The 15,380-nt window shown below is 41.6% G+C and overlaps 1 protein-coding gene across 3 annotated transcripts; it reads left to right on the top strand.

Annotated features, from left to right (window-relative positions):
• Positions 1-213: 213 nt before the first annotated feature.
• On the top strand, positions 214-15,017 carry NOAZFP (nucleolar atypical zinc finger). 3 transcript variants are annotated; one of them, XM_086463951.1, is made up of 10 exons: positions 214-273; positions 4,651-4,780; positions 5,055-5,074; positions 5,192-5,262; positions 6,859-6,938; positions 8,891-9,017; positions 9,773-9,877; positions 12,448-12,494; positions 13,494-13,611; positions 14,289-15,017. In XM_086463951.1, exons 2-10 carry the CDS (start codon positions 4,661-4,663, stop codon positions 14,561-14,563), a joined length of 963 nt encoding a protein of 320 aa, XP_086320077.1. In that variant the 5' UTR covers positions 214-273; positions 4,651-4,660; the 3' UTR covers positions 14,564-15,017. The 3 variants fall into 3 exon arrangements, with proteins under 3 accessions (XP_086320077.1, XP_086320078.1, XP_086320076.1); XM_086463952.1 differs by having other exon boundaries at positions 214-309; XM_086463950.1 differs by having other exon boundaries at positions 214-329.
• Positions 15,018-15,380: the final 363 nt, after the last annotated feature.

Below are 15,380 nucleotides of genomic sequence, written 5' to 3'. Positions count from 1 at the left end.
GCCTAAGGGGGCGGGCGCCCCCGCGACCCTCGGAACCTTCCCGCTTCGCCGCGCGGGGCCGGGCGGGCAGCGCACCGCCCCGCGCCGCCCCGCGCCGCTTCCGGCTTCCGCACGGCCGCCGGAGAGAGGCGGGCGCTGAGGGGGCGGCGGCGGCGGCGGAGGCGCGCCCCCCCCCCCCCCCCCCCCCCCGGCGGCTGCCCCGTGTGAGCGAGGGAAGCGGTCGCTGGCTTCCCCGGAGATCAGTGCCGAGAAACAGGGAGCGCGGCGATCCAGGTTGGAAACGCGTCGGGGCACGGTTTGGGGGCCTAGGTAAAAATGCTAAAAATAAGGTAAAATACTGAAAGCTGAACCCCCCCCCCCCCGATATGCGTGTGTAGGTGTGTCTTTCGAAAAGCTAGCCTGCTGGTTACGTTTCACCTTAAACCTGGTCGTGAGAGCCCGCCGGCCTCACGCTCAGCAGCCCTTCCCTTCCCGGCGGGGTCAGCCCTTCCTTCCCGGCGGGGAGGAGGTGCGTTTCCCGCGGAGGGAATGGGTCAGAGGGTGCCTGAGGAAACCTCCGCACATCTGGGCCCCGGCCAGCACAGCAGCCCGCAGAGGCTGCGCTCGCAGGGTAGGGTGAGCCACCTTGCTGCTGGACAGATGGAGTAGGTCCCTGACATCTCAGTGCCTCGAAAATGGTTTCGTTATTGGGAGGAGTCATGGACTGGTACGATGAAAGTACAAAATACTGCTAATACAGATTTTTTTTTAATATTGCAATCTCGTGTAATGCTTGTGAAGTGGTATTTTGTTGAATTCTAAACGGAATCAGATGTGACCCAGCAGATTTACCGTGATTCCTCTTTTAATGAATATGCATAAGGTAGAAGCTATTTGATGGTCAAGCACAAGAAGCCTCAAAGTATGGAAAGCCTCTTTTGGGTGTTAGTATTTAGGTGGTGTGACAAGAGTTACCTGACAGTTCCCCTGCCCCCCCAATGAATAGTTTAACAGCTGTTCGTTATATTTGTGAAAGTGGAGTGGTTAGTGTGTCACATAAAATAATATAATGCAAGGGAATGTCAGGCTCTGGACAGAAGATCCAGAAATCTGCCGGTGCGATCTGCTTTCCTGTCTGCTGCAAACTTAGCACGTGTCTTTGGGACCTCATCAAGGACAGTCTTAGAGGGGAAAAAATGGCATAGGCATGGTATGACCTCAACAGCATTGAGATGCCAGACATTGTTTATGTATTTTACAACCATCAGGTAAAATACACAAGCAGTCTTGGGAGCTGTGGTGGAAGCTGCTGTCTTTGCCTGTGTTTACCTTACCAAATAACGCAGCATGTGAGGGACAGGAGGTGAAACAGAATGAAACAAACAGTGCTGGGGACCCAATACTCACACAACACATTTTAAGGCTTTTCCTTTGAACTACTGCACACCTCATACACTGCCTCCCAATATCTCAACTCTGTGCTTTCTGTGCCACAGCACCAGCCATTAAGCTGCAGAGTTATACTTGCTTCTGCTCTGACCCAGTCGCTGGAGCATTTTGCTCCAGAGTAGACAACTTCAACTGGAGAAAAACCCCTCGTGCAGAACTGCTCCCAGTTCGGGAGCTCGGATGCTCTGTAGGGGAGTAGGGTCACACCTTCTGGGCCTGAGGAGGGCATTAGGCATGGACGTACTGTGTCCTGGGCAATTGCTCTAACAACAGCGTCACCAATGAAAAGGAGGGTGCTAGCATGGCCCTAAGTCCCTGCCTTCAGCAAAAAGCCTCTGTTTAAGCAAAAAGTTCACATGATCTTTCTGGCAGGTAGATCTTAATTGAGTAGCTCACTGTAGGCATTTCCTTGATAACTGGACCTGTTGTTTTGGGTGCTCCAGGGGTACTTTTCTCTCCCATGCATTCTGCAGGGGAGCTGGACTGTAGACAGATTCCACTGGGTTTTTATGTCTGAGCATTTGGTAATGGTGGTGTGGTGCCTAAATACATCTTTCGGTCATCCATCAGCCTCAGATTACAGAAGTGTTGCCAAAAATGGAGGTGGAACATACTGCAGAGGCATTTTATACACTGATTAGTGCTTTTAAAAGGTGAGATACTCTGATTTGAAAGGAAATGCAGGTAAACAAAGTTTTTGCTATTGTAGTTTCTGGCATTGTAACACTGTTAAGCTCTAGCCAGAAAATTAAAAGATGGTAAATTCCCTAAAAGTTTAGAACTAGGGCAAAGACAACAAACATCTTAAGTGGAAGATCACAGGGAAAGTGTGATAGAATATTGATCTATAGGATGTTGTTATTTATTGGATGGTGTTTGAAAGCTTGGATTGACTTGATAGCTTTGTTAGAAGGACCCGACATTGCAGTTTTGTTGTTGTTTAGTTTAGTGCAACTTTCTAAACACTAACGTCTTAAAGATTTCTCATAATCTGTGCCATCAGTAGTCATTGAGGCAGTGTTTTTCATGAAAACAGTTTGTCATTGTGCTTTCGATTATGAGGTAATGTGAAGAAATCAAGGTATAAATACTAACCATTAGATTCTGTTGTTAAATCAGCATTTGAGAAGTTTGAAAACTAGTGTGCAACCTTATATTGGACTCCCAGAGTCAGGAATGTCACACTCTAGAATAATGACAGTTGCCAGCAGGCAGCTCAGCAGTACGATTTTGACTACAAAATATGACACTAATACAATATAAATACGATGTGAAATGCTACAGGATGAGAAAACTGATTTATGTATGCTATCAAAACAAAATTTTAGTATTTGGTCAGGACAATATATTTCTTTGGGAAAGTTAGGATTGTTTGGTTTATTTTATAAGACATTTTGAATGAAGATACTAATTTTTCTTCCAAGTTTAAGCTGCCACAATTCACTGCCTGTTGATGCTGCAGCTCTCCGTATAGATGCTGGCATACATGTCTACATATCTTGCTTGGAGTTAGGGATGAGGCTGGGGGAAGCAGGTGCTTCCCATTTCTTCAGGCCAATGGCCCCACTATCCACCCATAGACCTACTGGCATCAGCAGAACCTTGCCTGGGGAGGGCTGTCCCATCATGTGGGCTGGTTTCTGCCTAGCCCCAAGTTTGTAGTGATTTTCTTCAAATTCCTTAAGTGGAGACTGAAATTTTTAAGATGGCGCTTGGATCTCAGTTATTGATTGTTTGAAAGTGTGTTTCTGCAGTTTTAGAAATCGGAGGCAGAGCAAGGAGCACTGTTAGGTGTCCCTGTAGCTAAAAGAACTGTGGGTTAGTTGTACAGTGCAGTGTATGTTGGGGCAACTTGCTGGAGAGGCCAGATTTTCAAAACAGAAGCACTGTGGTGAAGTACAAAATAAGAGCTAAACACTTCAAAAAATTCAGCCATCTTGTCATCTGCAAGGAAGTGTGGTTTGGTAGCTACAGCATGAAGAAGTGTGTCCACCTGGGCTGTAGACTTGGGAGTATTTTTTTAGAACTAAATTCAATAAGACAATTTTTTGGTGAGTGGAGAGGTCCTTGCCTCTTCCTTAGCTGCTTTCTTATTCCCATGCTTACTAAGCAAATACCCCTGCTGCCCCTTTCACTGTCTTCCACCATCAGATTGTGCTAATCTGGGTGCTTGTTGGTTTGGTGTTCTTTTGGTTTTGTTTTTAAGCTGGGTCTAGTTTAGAATATGATGCCAGCAATAGTTATATCAGCAGAAATGAGGGGATGAGAAAGGTGGAGCATAAGGAAGGGTGTCTATCTTGAGTGCCAGTGTTGACAAGAGAAATTCTAACATCAGATCACACCTTTAATCTCTTAGTTGTCCATTTCATGAAGTCAGGGTAATACTTGCCTAATTTATTATAAACACAGAGTAAAGTAAGCATATATGAGTACTGCACAGTTCATTGTGGAGATGACAAGAGACCAGTGGTCTGATTGATTGCCTGATGGTCTCACCACTGTATTGCATTGGTTCCCTACCAGAATGTTAAAATAGACACGTGTTGAACCAGATGGAATTAAATTAGTGGAAACCCTTCTTTGGAAACAGTGGTGTCCTCAAAGCAACACATGCTCATCTCTCCATTATTGATGATGTGCTAGAATGATAAAACAAGCAGTACAAACATCTCTTTATCACAGCTCTCAAATCTATATAACGACATTTTGCTTTCTAAGCCTCCATGAAGTGTGAAATTTGTATTTTTGCAGCACACCACGGTTCGCTCACCTGAAGAATGCTTTTCAATGGACTGAAGTAGTTAGTGAGCATGAGAAGAGAGAAGTAAAGGAAAAAAAGTAACTGAATATTGTCCTTATCAAATAGACAAGGCAAACCAAAACCAGAGGCCCATGACAAACAGACCTATAAAACATAGCAGGTTTTTTTTTTTTTTTAAGACATACCACTTCAAAGATAGTTAAGTGCAAAGTTTAAGACAGCAAAGTCCTTTCTAGATCACAAGATTCTTCAGGGTTTGTCACATGACTCTTCCTATGGGACTGGCCCCTTATTCTATGCTTGAAGAGAAACTTTCAGAAGAGGAAATGAATGGAGATGAGGCACAGTTAACATGGGAACTCCAAGATCTAGTTTTAGTGCTGGGTGTATCACATGTATCCATGTATTTACATACATAGTTTTGTGTGTGTTCATTACATACCTTTTATTTTTCCCCACAGATAGTGAAAAATGCCTAAAAAGAAGACTGGTGCTCGTAAGAAGGCGGAGAACCGTCGTGAACGTGAAAAGCAGATAAGAGCTTCAAGAGCCAACATAGATTTAGCCAAACATCCTTGCAATGCTTCAATGGTAAAATAACCTAAAATATTTTATATTACAGTGCTTGATTTTAAATCATGTAAAACCAGTGATAATGCATTGACTGTATTTAATGCCACTAGAATGTCATTATTCCTACCATTCTTCCTTTATATTTAAGGTTACATTTGCGTCAGAGGTATAATACTTGAATAAAAAGTTTGCTTCCTATTCAGAACTTAATTCAGACCCCTGTGGGGTGTAAATTTTATATATTTTTACCTAGAATAAAAATAATTACCAGTATTTTATTTCTTTTCTTTAGGAATGTGATAAATGCCAAAGGTAAGGTTTTTTTTCCCCATCTAAAACCAGTAGTTTAATATTAATTGGTTTAAAACATTTTACAGGTCTTTTTTTAATGCTTGCTTGCCTTTTTTTTTCCCCCCTCCACGTGTCTAGACGACAGAAGAATAGAGCTTTTTGCTACTTCTGTAACTCTGTTCAAAAATTACCTATTTGTGCACAATGTGGTAAGTAGAAATAATGAACAAAAACACGCTATCCACAGTCCCATTTGTGGTGTTAAACTCTCAGCAGTTAGAGTGCCTTTGTCTTAAAGTACCTTTGTGATTTTTGGAGCAGGTTCTTTTAAATGTGCTCTGAGTATCCTCCTTCAGAAGAGAACTTGCTTGATCATGCACTGATGCCCATGCCTCTGACCCCCAAAGGTGTGCAAGTCTGCGTTATGGGCTTGTCTTCAGTAGCTGATCTTTGGAAGGATTCATCTCACTGTGTTTTAGGATAGAGAACATCTGACTGAACGTTTCCCTGGATTGACAGCGTGGTGTATTGGTTAATAACAACAGCAAAGTTAAAAATGCTCCGACTGCCAGCAAATACTGCTCTTTAGGGATGATATGATTTCTGATCAGTTTAATATCAGTTAAAGCAACAGTACCATTGTTCATCTTGCATGATTTTGCAATGGAATCTGCTGCTCATGTGATTTATATGTGCTAGAGGGCTAATGCTTTGAAATCAGAAGAGAAGGACGCCTAGTGGCAGAACTCGTCTGTGAATCAGGCTAAAATGCCCTTTTTTTTTTTTTAAAAAACCAGCTTCATACTTGCAGGGGATGTTGATAATCGTTTCATACTTGAGGTGAATTTTGTTGTTTTATTGCTTCAACAAATTCTTTCAGATTTTCAATTTGTCATTAAGCAATTTGGCTGTATTGTAGTTTGACTCTCAGAGCTGCTGACATCTGCAGCTTCCAGTGCCTTTGTTGGGATCTGCAAATACAGAGCATTTCCGGAAGCCTCTGAGTAGGCCATAACAGACAGCAGAGGGGGCTGTGGCTGGGCAGTTTAAATCAGCAGTAAAGCTCCTTTGCAGTAGCCTGGGCTAACTACAAGATGTTTGTGCTTGTATAACTGCATACAGAGTGTGGATCTTTCTGGTAGAGTTATTTACGTCAGAGGCAAGGAGGAAGGGGAAGTTGCCACTCTGCTTCCTTAGGTCAGAATGACTTTTAAGTGCAGACTGTAGCTTTTTCTCCCACGCATCCCCTGCATTTAAAGGGAATTATTTTGTCTAGGAAGTAATCTCTTACATGGTTTTAAAAAAGAAAGAACCAACACAACATCAACCATGAAAAAAACAAGTATTCAAGTACCTGTAAGTAATCAGATCATCAGATGCACATGCTTTCTTTCAGAGGGCCTCAGTCTTGCACACAGCACATGCTGCTTTTATGGTGGGATAGAACTATCAGCAGTTTTAAATGTAGCTTTTTAAGTATCACTGCTTGACTTTCACCTTAATTTTGTCCTTTGGTTTGTTTTGATGTTTGAAATTCTTGCCAATGCCTCAAAACATAGAGCAAGACAACACGTTGCGGCTTTATCTCAGTGCTGGAGTAAGAGATTTTGGCTGAAAACAGACAATAATTTGATCTAAGGGAGATGTGAGGGTGGGTTGCAGGTTGGAGACATTTGCATTATTTTTACCTAGATTTACAATTAAGCACAGGCATTTGGTTGAAGTATGGCTCTTATATGAACATTCATTCTAATTTTCTTTTTATATAGTTGTCTTATGGTTGCTTGCCTTTTTTTTTAAACCAGGAAAAACCAAATGCATGATGAAGTCTTCAGACTGTGTTATAAAACATGCTGGTGTGTACAGTACTGGACTAGCAATGGTGGTATGTATACAAAATTACAGCCTGTTTTTGCCCTTTGAGGTTATTCGCTGAAAATCTTTCTGAAAAAAGTTCGTGGAATGATACCATGTATCATGCCAAGGTTTTTTTCTCGTCTTACCATCACAAACTGATTTTTCCCTTACACAGGAAATCCAAATTTTGCATTTTTAGTTTCAGCTCCTGCAAACTCTGATACATGTCCTGGATGCTAACAGATCTGCGTTGGCGGCAGGCCCTAAGCACATGCATTAACAGCGCTGCAGCGTACGTGCCCTGTAGCCAATTCCCAGCCTCCATTAAAATCTGGGATCATTCTGTAGAAACCAGAGGACTTTTGATGCGGTCTTCTCAGTATTGCATTAGGGCAGAATTTTAGTTATATAAAAAAATAAATAAATAATTTTGGCTCTTAGCAGAGGTAGTCATACCTTCTCGCCTTTGAATTTTTGTTCTTAGAAGGGCAAGTTAGTTACTCCATTCTGGAAGGCAAAGTTTGACGTATTGTAGCCTCTGGATTAAATACTGTATAGACTAAAACCTCTGTCCTGTTTCTGCTTCCAGTTGGCAGTCAGCTTTTCTCAGTAACATAGTTGGCCTTTCCAGTCTGAAGTTCCTAAACTCACTCCCTGTGTTTGGTGATGCAGTATTTTCATCAACAATTAATTTGTATTCACCATTGTTTTATTAGTTTTGTGTGCATGTAACACACAGTAGTTTGTTACATATGGACTGAGGAAGCTTCTTAAATGCTAAAATTAAGGGATAGTTGACATGTAGATCTTGTTGTTTAACCAAAATGGAAGTTAAAGAGTCTGTTTTCTAATGAGTTATTTGATCTTTGTTCTCTGTGGAGCTTGTGTTCTAATATAGCAGGATTTAAAATTCGAATGAGTGATTTCAGCTGTAAGAATCTAATGGCATTTTTCAGGTCTTTTTTGAAATTGCATTTTTTCCAGAACATTATCATCATTTATAGATCTCAGGCTTCAGGTGGAGGACGCAGTTTTCATGCATAAGTTTTAAGATGGAAAGTATAAAAAACCCCCCCAAAAAACAGAAAGGAAGAAAAGCAAGTTATTTTGTATCATATTTAATCCTGCAGAAATGAGTATCGAACAAGATGAACTGTGCAGCACCTTGATAAGAATACAAATGCAGTTCATCCTCTCTGGCTCAACTGGAATGAACCTGCAGAGAGAATGCATACTTGGATGCATTCAGGGCTATTGAATAAGAGTCTCTCTCTAGGTATCGCAGATCATAGAATCATAGAACAGTTTCAGTTGGAAGAGACCTTCAAGACGGTAGAGTCCCACCTTTGTCCCAGCTCTACCAACACCACTAAACCACATCCCTAAGTACAACCTCTACCCGTCTCTTAAACACCTCCAGGGAGGGTGACTCCACCACCTCCCTGGGCAGGCTGTTCCAATGCCTGACAACCCTTTCAGTAAAGAAATTCTTCCTCATGTCCAGCCTGAACCTCCCCTGGTGCAGCTTAAGGCCATTTCCCCATGTTCTGTTGCTTGTTACTAGGGAGAAGAGACTGACCCCCACCTCACTACAACCTCCTTTCAGGTACTTGTAGAGAGTGATACGGTCACCCCTCAGCCTTCTCCAGGCTAAACAGCCCCAGATCCCTCAGCCGTTCCTCATGCGGAACATGCTCCAAACCCTTCGCTAGCTTGGCAGCCCGCCTCTGTGCCCTCTGCAGCACCTTAATGTCCTTCTTGTAGAGAGGGGCCCCAAACTGGACACAGCACTTGAGGTGTGGCCTCACCAAAGCCGAGTACAGGGGAATGAACGATCGCCTCTCTACTCCTGCTGGCCACACTATTGCTGATACAGGCCAGGATGCCATTGGCCTTCTTGGCCACCTGAGCACACTACTGGCTCATGTTCAGCTGGCTGTCAACCAGCACTCCCAAGATGATACCTTTCTGTAATTGCAGGGTGCAATCTGTGATTTCTGTGAAGCTTGGGTGTGTCATGGGAGGAAGTGTCTCAGCACACACGCGTGTATCTGCCCTCTCGCAGATGCAGAATGTATTGAGTGCGAAAGAAGTGTCTGGGACCACGGTAGGTTGCTCACACTTGAAAATAAGAAAATCTAAACAATACTTTTCTCCTCACATTGCATAAATTGTTGTACCTGTATTCTTAACATTTTTAATCTTCATTTATAATCCTTGCAGTATGTTTGTTCAAAGCAAGGCATTCTCCACATTTTAAAAATAGACCTTATGCATTGGGAAGCATAAACGACCTGCTCAAGAACATACGGTGCTCAGCTCAGGGGTGGTTGTGTAATCTAAAGTATTAACTGTCCTGTCAGCTGAATGCTTCACGTAATTAAGCACTGCATCAGATTGTTAACAAACAATTTTCTGCCATTCCCACTCTGTTCATCTGCACTAGTACAGGTATTTGGATTCCCAATTGCTTTGCAAACCGTACTGATCTCCCTTGGTGGAATCCTTTAAAGTGTTTATTTCAGGTGTGCATCAGAGGTGAGGGGGTGGGAGGGAAGGAGACTGGATGAGAGAGAATGTGATCTGATTTAAGAAAAATACTTAATGTCATAGTTGAAATAAAATGAAGAAAAGGACTAGAACTAATGCTGGCTTTATGTTTATACATGCTTCCTTGTATTGTAGGATAGATGGTGTTTTTCAGTGTAATAATGGATGGCAGTGTCCAATTCAGGACTTTGTTGAAGCATTTGTGTCAAGAGAGAACTGCTCTTCAGTCAAAGCTACTGCCTAAATTGTTTGCAAAGCAGAACTTGATGGCTATGCCCATTGCTGATTGTTTTGCCTTGGTGAATCTTTTAGGAGGCAGAATATTCGCCTGCTCTTTTTGCCACAATTTCCTCTGTGAAGATGACCAGTTTGAACATCAAGCCAGCTGCCAAGTTCTGGAAGCAGAGACTTTTAAATGTAAGTTAGTTATTCATAGTCCCTTTCACCACAGCCTAACCAGACTCTGCCATTGCTTCCTCTGTGCTCTAGAATACCCTCCATCACCTTTTCCAAATAGCTTGTACCACCACTAGAGGAAAGGGCCTGTTTCCTATGTGCTTGCTCTTGATCTCCAGTTATCTAGGCTAGAGCTTTTGTCTCTGACCTTCCTCCATGCCAGATTGTACATGGCAGTTGTTTCCCTGCCTGGCTTTTACAGGCCTCCCATGGGAAGTTGCCTTTGCAGGAGCCAGCAGTCTCTAAAGTTGCAGCGTTGGTAGTGGCCAGGACTGCAGCAAAACTGCTGGAACTGCTAATGCTGCTTTTTTACTCCACAAAGCTCTGCAGGCAAGAGCAAGCTCTCTTCCACTCTTCTGACCATATGATGAGCTATTTCTAGATACCTGTTCCTCATGGAAAGCAGCTGCCCTAAATAATACCACCTGTGTTAGTCTGGCTCAGCTTTCCCAGGTTGCTGTGGATGGCCTGTATGTTGGTGAAGGTTTAGCATCTGTTGATTTTGCAAAAGCTCTAACTTCTGAGGAAGACCATGACTCAGGAAGCAGTCATTGTCTGATTCAGTGTGAGCATGGAAGGAAGTAACAAAAGTAGTGTTCATCCAGAGCGTGAACTCGGTTTCTTCACTGACCAGTGGACTGTGGACATGTGTGTCAGTAGATGTAGCAAACATCCACTTTTACTGAGTGAAGAACAGGTAGCTGAAGACTTTGTGTCCTTTTGAACTTTGATTAATTGTGTGGACAAAACTGAAGCTGGTATTTGTAGGAGGAGATGATAGTCACACCTGACTTTGCTAGTCCTCTACTCATCTCTGGCTGAAACAGGGGAAGCTTCAAGGAAAGTTTTAAAAAAAGAAACCAACAAACCAAGACTGTGCATGTTTAGAATAACTAATCTTTTGTAGAAGTATTTCTTTTCTACCCACCATTAACTACTATTTGGTTTATCCCATGAGACAAGTGTTTGTCCCTTCCAAAACTTGTGTACATGGATTTTAACTATCATAACTCTTTCAGTCCTTATTATAGAAATTCAGGGTGCTCTTTATCATGTATAAGACTTTTCTTCAGAACTGACTAATCTCTTGTCCTAATTGATTTCTTCCAATTCAGAATATTTGTTGATTTCAGTGTTACAGTCTGTGTCTTTAGAAATCTCTTATCTCCTTTTCATCTCCCATCCTTTTTTTCCGAGCCAGCTATTTTCTAAGCCTTGATTAGCTTCCCTTGATGTATTCTGCCAGAGTATCTTCCTGCATAGCAATATTGAAGCAGCGACAGCTGTTCCACAGGAATGTTTTTCCAGTGATTGTTGGAAGCTTTTAATTCACAGATGTGGTGTCACACCCTGAATAAAGAAATTGCTTTTTGAGGTTTTTCACTGTGTTCAGTGTTTTGTGGCACAGTGCAGTCTTGGTGGAGCAGCAGGATTTTTGTCAGTGTGTGGTAACAAGATTATAAAACCTGAACTTTTACAGAATGCATGAACTTTAAATGCGGTCATGCAATTGTAGTCTAAATCCCATTCTAGCTGTGAAAAAGGTACTGTTACTTTCCATCACTATCTGAGAGCAGTTTTTTCAAGTGCAGTTACTCCAGGAATGTTCGAATATACATGCATTAGCATTTCCAGTGCCAGCTTTAAACGCATGATCAAGCATGAAGTCCTGTGGCTATGTTGCTCATCTGGAGACCTTGTGACATTTATTACTTAAATTCAAAAACTTTGTTGTCACAGGGGTAAGGCAAGGTGGAAGGGAATGAGTACTTGCACAGGGACTGATAAAATACATATTACTGCTTTGTGAGGAGTGTTAGCCATTCACCTAGCTTTGTGTTGGTGCTAGTTCTTGTGTAGTTGCCTTTACTGTGCTCCCTCTAGTGGAGTAAAGGAACCAGTTTGAAGCTTCCAGGCAAGTTAGATTTTAAGCACCGAATCTGCTCTTTACAGCCTATGTGCCAGCTACAATTCTTTAACACAGATTTTTTGTATGAAGTTGTGTGCAGTAAAGTAAAGTTCCAGAGGACGTGACAAAAACGCAGAACAAAAAAGACTGTTCTACGTTTGGAAGTTTGCAAACTTTAGGTGTTCTCACATCCTATTTAAATGAGCTAAAGGTATTAAATGCTGCCATGGAATTATTAAAGTGGTTGTAAGATGCTAGCACTCCTTTTAACATTGTGAGAAAAGGAATAGCAAGATGATTTCTCAATACCAAGTTGAGAAAGTTCTGAAGCTTCTGGTTTTAAACAGTTTGGAAACTCAAGAAATAGTGTTTTTCCCCTCCTCAACTTTTACTTTTTCTGTCAAACTACATTAATGCAATGAGGCTTAGACTTGGGAAAAAAATCTAGTAAAGTGGTACTGTATGGTAAAATGACTGATTTGCATTTCCAAAGTGCAGTTGTGTTAGAATTAGAAGTAAATGCCTCAATTACATTATTACATACTTTTACAAGGTCTTAAAAAACTTCGCAGATCTGCAGTTTCTGAGTACCGAATTTTATATATTGATTTTTCTCCCACAGGTGTTTCCTGTAACAGGCTTGGGCAGCATTCCTGCCTGCGTTGTAAGGTAAAGACAGTTGCAAGAAGCTATGATTTTAGACTTGTTCTCTTTAGCCTCCAAGGCTGGTATCAAGCCTTGTCATGTCTTCGCCTATATCATTAAAAAAACCCCACTCATACTTTTTGTATTAGTTTCTGAAGCCTGGGGCAGACTTATAGGGGACAAAAGGGCTTTTATCTGTGCTTGCTTGTTAACCACTAGCCAGTGTTGTGCATCCTCATGCCAGGTGAGGTGATCTTTACTTTATCCAGCCCTCTGTGTTTAAACTGGGGCTGTACCATGTTTGGGCCTTTTAAGAAAACAACACAGAACAAATCTGTGGTCTTGAACAGAATCCAAGGCTTTGAAATATATTTTGATCCAGCACAGAACTAAGAAAATTTAAAAAGACAGTCAAGTGATAATCTGACCAGAAAAGACTGCAGCCTGGATCCAACAGAAATAATCTCCACAGCTAATGCAGTTTTACCCATGCACAGGCTAATTTGTTGACATCAGGCTTTTGGTTTTACACTCTTGGAAGTGATTTTGTATAAGAAGTTCCACCTGCATCATCAGCATTGCCCAGATTTCTCCAGGTGCTGGTTTGTTGCCTGCTCTCACTCCTCTTACCCTCCTTGTTTTTCCCTGCAGTCTCCCATGGCATTGATTTCAAATCATTCCAAATTGTTCCTTTCTCCAGATGCCTTCACTGGCACCCTGGTACTCAACACATGAAGTGTCAATCTCTAATTCTTGCACTCAGGTCACTGCATGTTCTGGCATACGTCTCCGGTTGTATTTTATTCAGTCTTGTCAACATAAACCAAAGTTTGCCAGGCTCCTTGTGTGCAGCACTATAGCCCAGTCCTTGAGTATGTTACTTTCCACTGCAGATAGAGCTCATTAAGTTTTAATGCCAACCAGAAAACCCTGCTGCTCTTAGACACCTTTTGGCTTGCTTCTTGAAGAGTATGCTTCTATGATTAAAACATTTAGCCTTTTTGTTCTCCTTTCATCCCACAGGCTTGTTTTTGTGACGATCACGTGCGAAGTAAGGTTTTCAAGCAGGAGAAGGGAAAAGAGCCTCCCTGCCCTAAATGTGGCCATGAAACTCAGCAGACAAAGGATCTGAGCATGTCAAGTAAGACTGCTTCTCTAGCTAACAAGCACTACAAGTACCATTGGTGACTACTTTTCTGCATAGGAACAGAGTAAAGTCCAGTTACTTTCAATTGTTTTGCGAAGCTTTGCTGCCTTTGTTTTGGGAAAAAGTTTGTGTTTCTTAGTTCTAGAATTCAGCAGTCTCTCATTCTTAATCATTAATCGATTCTAATACAGTGAAAGCTTTTATTTAGTTTGAGATTTTAGTTATGGAAAAAATTGCAAAAAAAAATAATCACTGCTTAAGCCTTTGTTTCATCTACAAGAAGCTGGCTAATGAATTTCAAAGTGTGATTTGATGACATGCATACAATCTACCTCAACCACTCTTGAGTAAATCACAGTACATACTGTGACTGTGAAGCACATCCGATGACAGGTTTTCACGGCTAGAGTACCCAAGGTTTAATCCTAAAACCCAAGTCATACTCCAGGGGCAGGTATTGTTGGTATAAACTTGGCTGCTGGGGAACAGACTGTGTAGGAGAAAGGTTCTGTCAGAGCAAGGATTAAATTTGAAAATGTCAGATTTAGAAAAAGTTTGTCTAACATTGTATGCTTTGCTGGGTAGTGAAAAAGGACAGAAAAGAAATGTCAGATGCTCTGCTCAAATTGCTGTTGAGGGGTGAGAACATGATGATTTTTCTCTGCCCGCAGCACGCTCTTTGAAGTTTGGCCGACAGACTGGAGGTGAAGATGCAGATGGAGCTTCTGGTTATGATGCCTACTGGAAGAGCCTCTCCTCCAGCAAGGCTGGAGATGCAGGTGACCATGAGGATGAATATGATGAATATGAAGCAGAAGATGATGATGAAGATGACAATGATGGAGGGAAGGATTCTGATACTGAGACCACAGATGTATTCAGCAATTTGAATTTAGGAAGGACCTATGCTAGTGGGTATGCACATTATGAGGAACCAGAAGATTAAGCTTAGTATGCTGGCAAGCTAAAACAACTTGGAAGGAGCCAAGCAGTACTTCGAGTTGTGTACATGCCAGTAGGATAGCTCTATCAGGTACTTACGTATCAAAGTTAGAGAGTAAAGAATGTGGAACTTCTGCCGTAACTCCAAGTGAGGGTTTGTTTTTTTTTTTTTTGGTATAAACCAATATCGGGTTTTGGACTGGGGGAGAAAACAGGAATATTTTTATTCCCCTAAGCAACAGAAGTGGCTTTGTCCTTGAGTTACTGAGTATAATGGTTCAATGCCATTTTGTCCTATCAATACAGGAACATGGGAGAGCTGTACAACTTGTTTCCGTGTGTTCATCAGAAATTATTTTTTACAATAATTTTGTTAACTGATTTCATAAAATTGATGTAGTGGTGGGTTGGTGACTGCATTTTTCTGGTCTGCACAATAAAAGTTAACTGCATTCTAATGAATTGTCATAAATACTGATCTCCCTTGAATGGTTGTATACAAAGTGTAAATTGAGACTAAAATAACTTCCTTGTTTATGTAGTTAAGGCAGATCAATGTAGTTCTCCATGTACTTGAACATTACCTTCCCAGAATTTTTAGATATTAATCAATAGAGCTATATGAAGTCATCACAAGTGCACCCCAGATAATCAAAAATTTTATTGCCATAAAAATGTTGGTGTATTCTCTCTGCCACTAAAATCTATAAGGCATTTTCTCATTAGATCAAAAATGACAGGTTTCTTTTGTGTCTAGCTTTCAACTCTTTTCCTTGAACATGACACAAAAATATTAAAAGTGATAGGAAATATCCCCTGTA

This window comes from Leptosomus discolor, chromosome 4, assembly GCF_034619465.1.
Source record: "Leptosomus discolor isolate bLepDis1 chromosome 4, bLepDis1.hap2, whole genome shotgun sequence".
NCBI lineage: Eukaryota > Metazoa > Chordata > Aves > Leptosomiformes > Leptosomidae > Leptosomus > Leptosomus discolor.
This window is presented reverse-complemented; position numbering and strand designations above follow the sequence as displayed.

Excerpts from the sequence above, each read along its gene's own strand:
- NOAZFP (XM_086463951.1), top strand. The coding sequence starts at position 4,661 with ATGCCTAAAAAGAAGACTGGTGCTCGTAAGAAGGCGGAGAACCGTCGT. Across the intron at positions 5,263-6,858 it reads ACCTATTTGTGCACAATGTG|GAAAAACCAAATGCATGATG; the intron begins GTAAGTAGAAAT and ends TTTTTAAACCAG. Across the intron at positions 6,939-8,890 it reads GTACTGGACTAGCAATGGTG|GGTGCAATCTGTGATTTCTG; the intron begins GTATGTATACAA and ends CTGTAATTGCAG.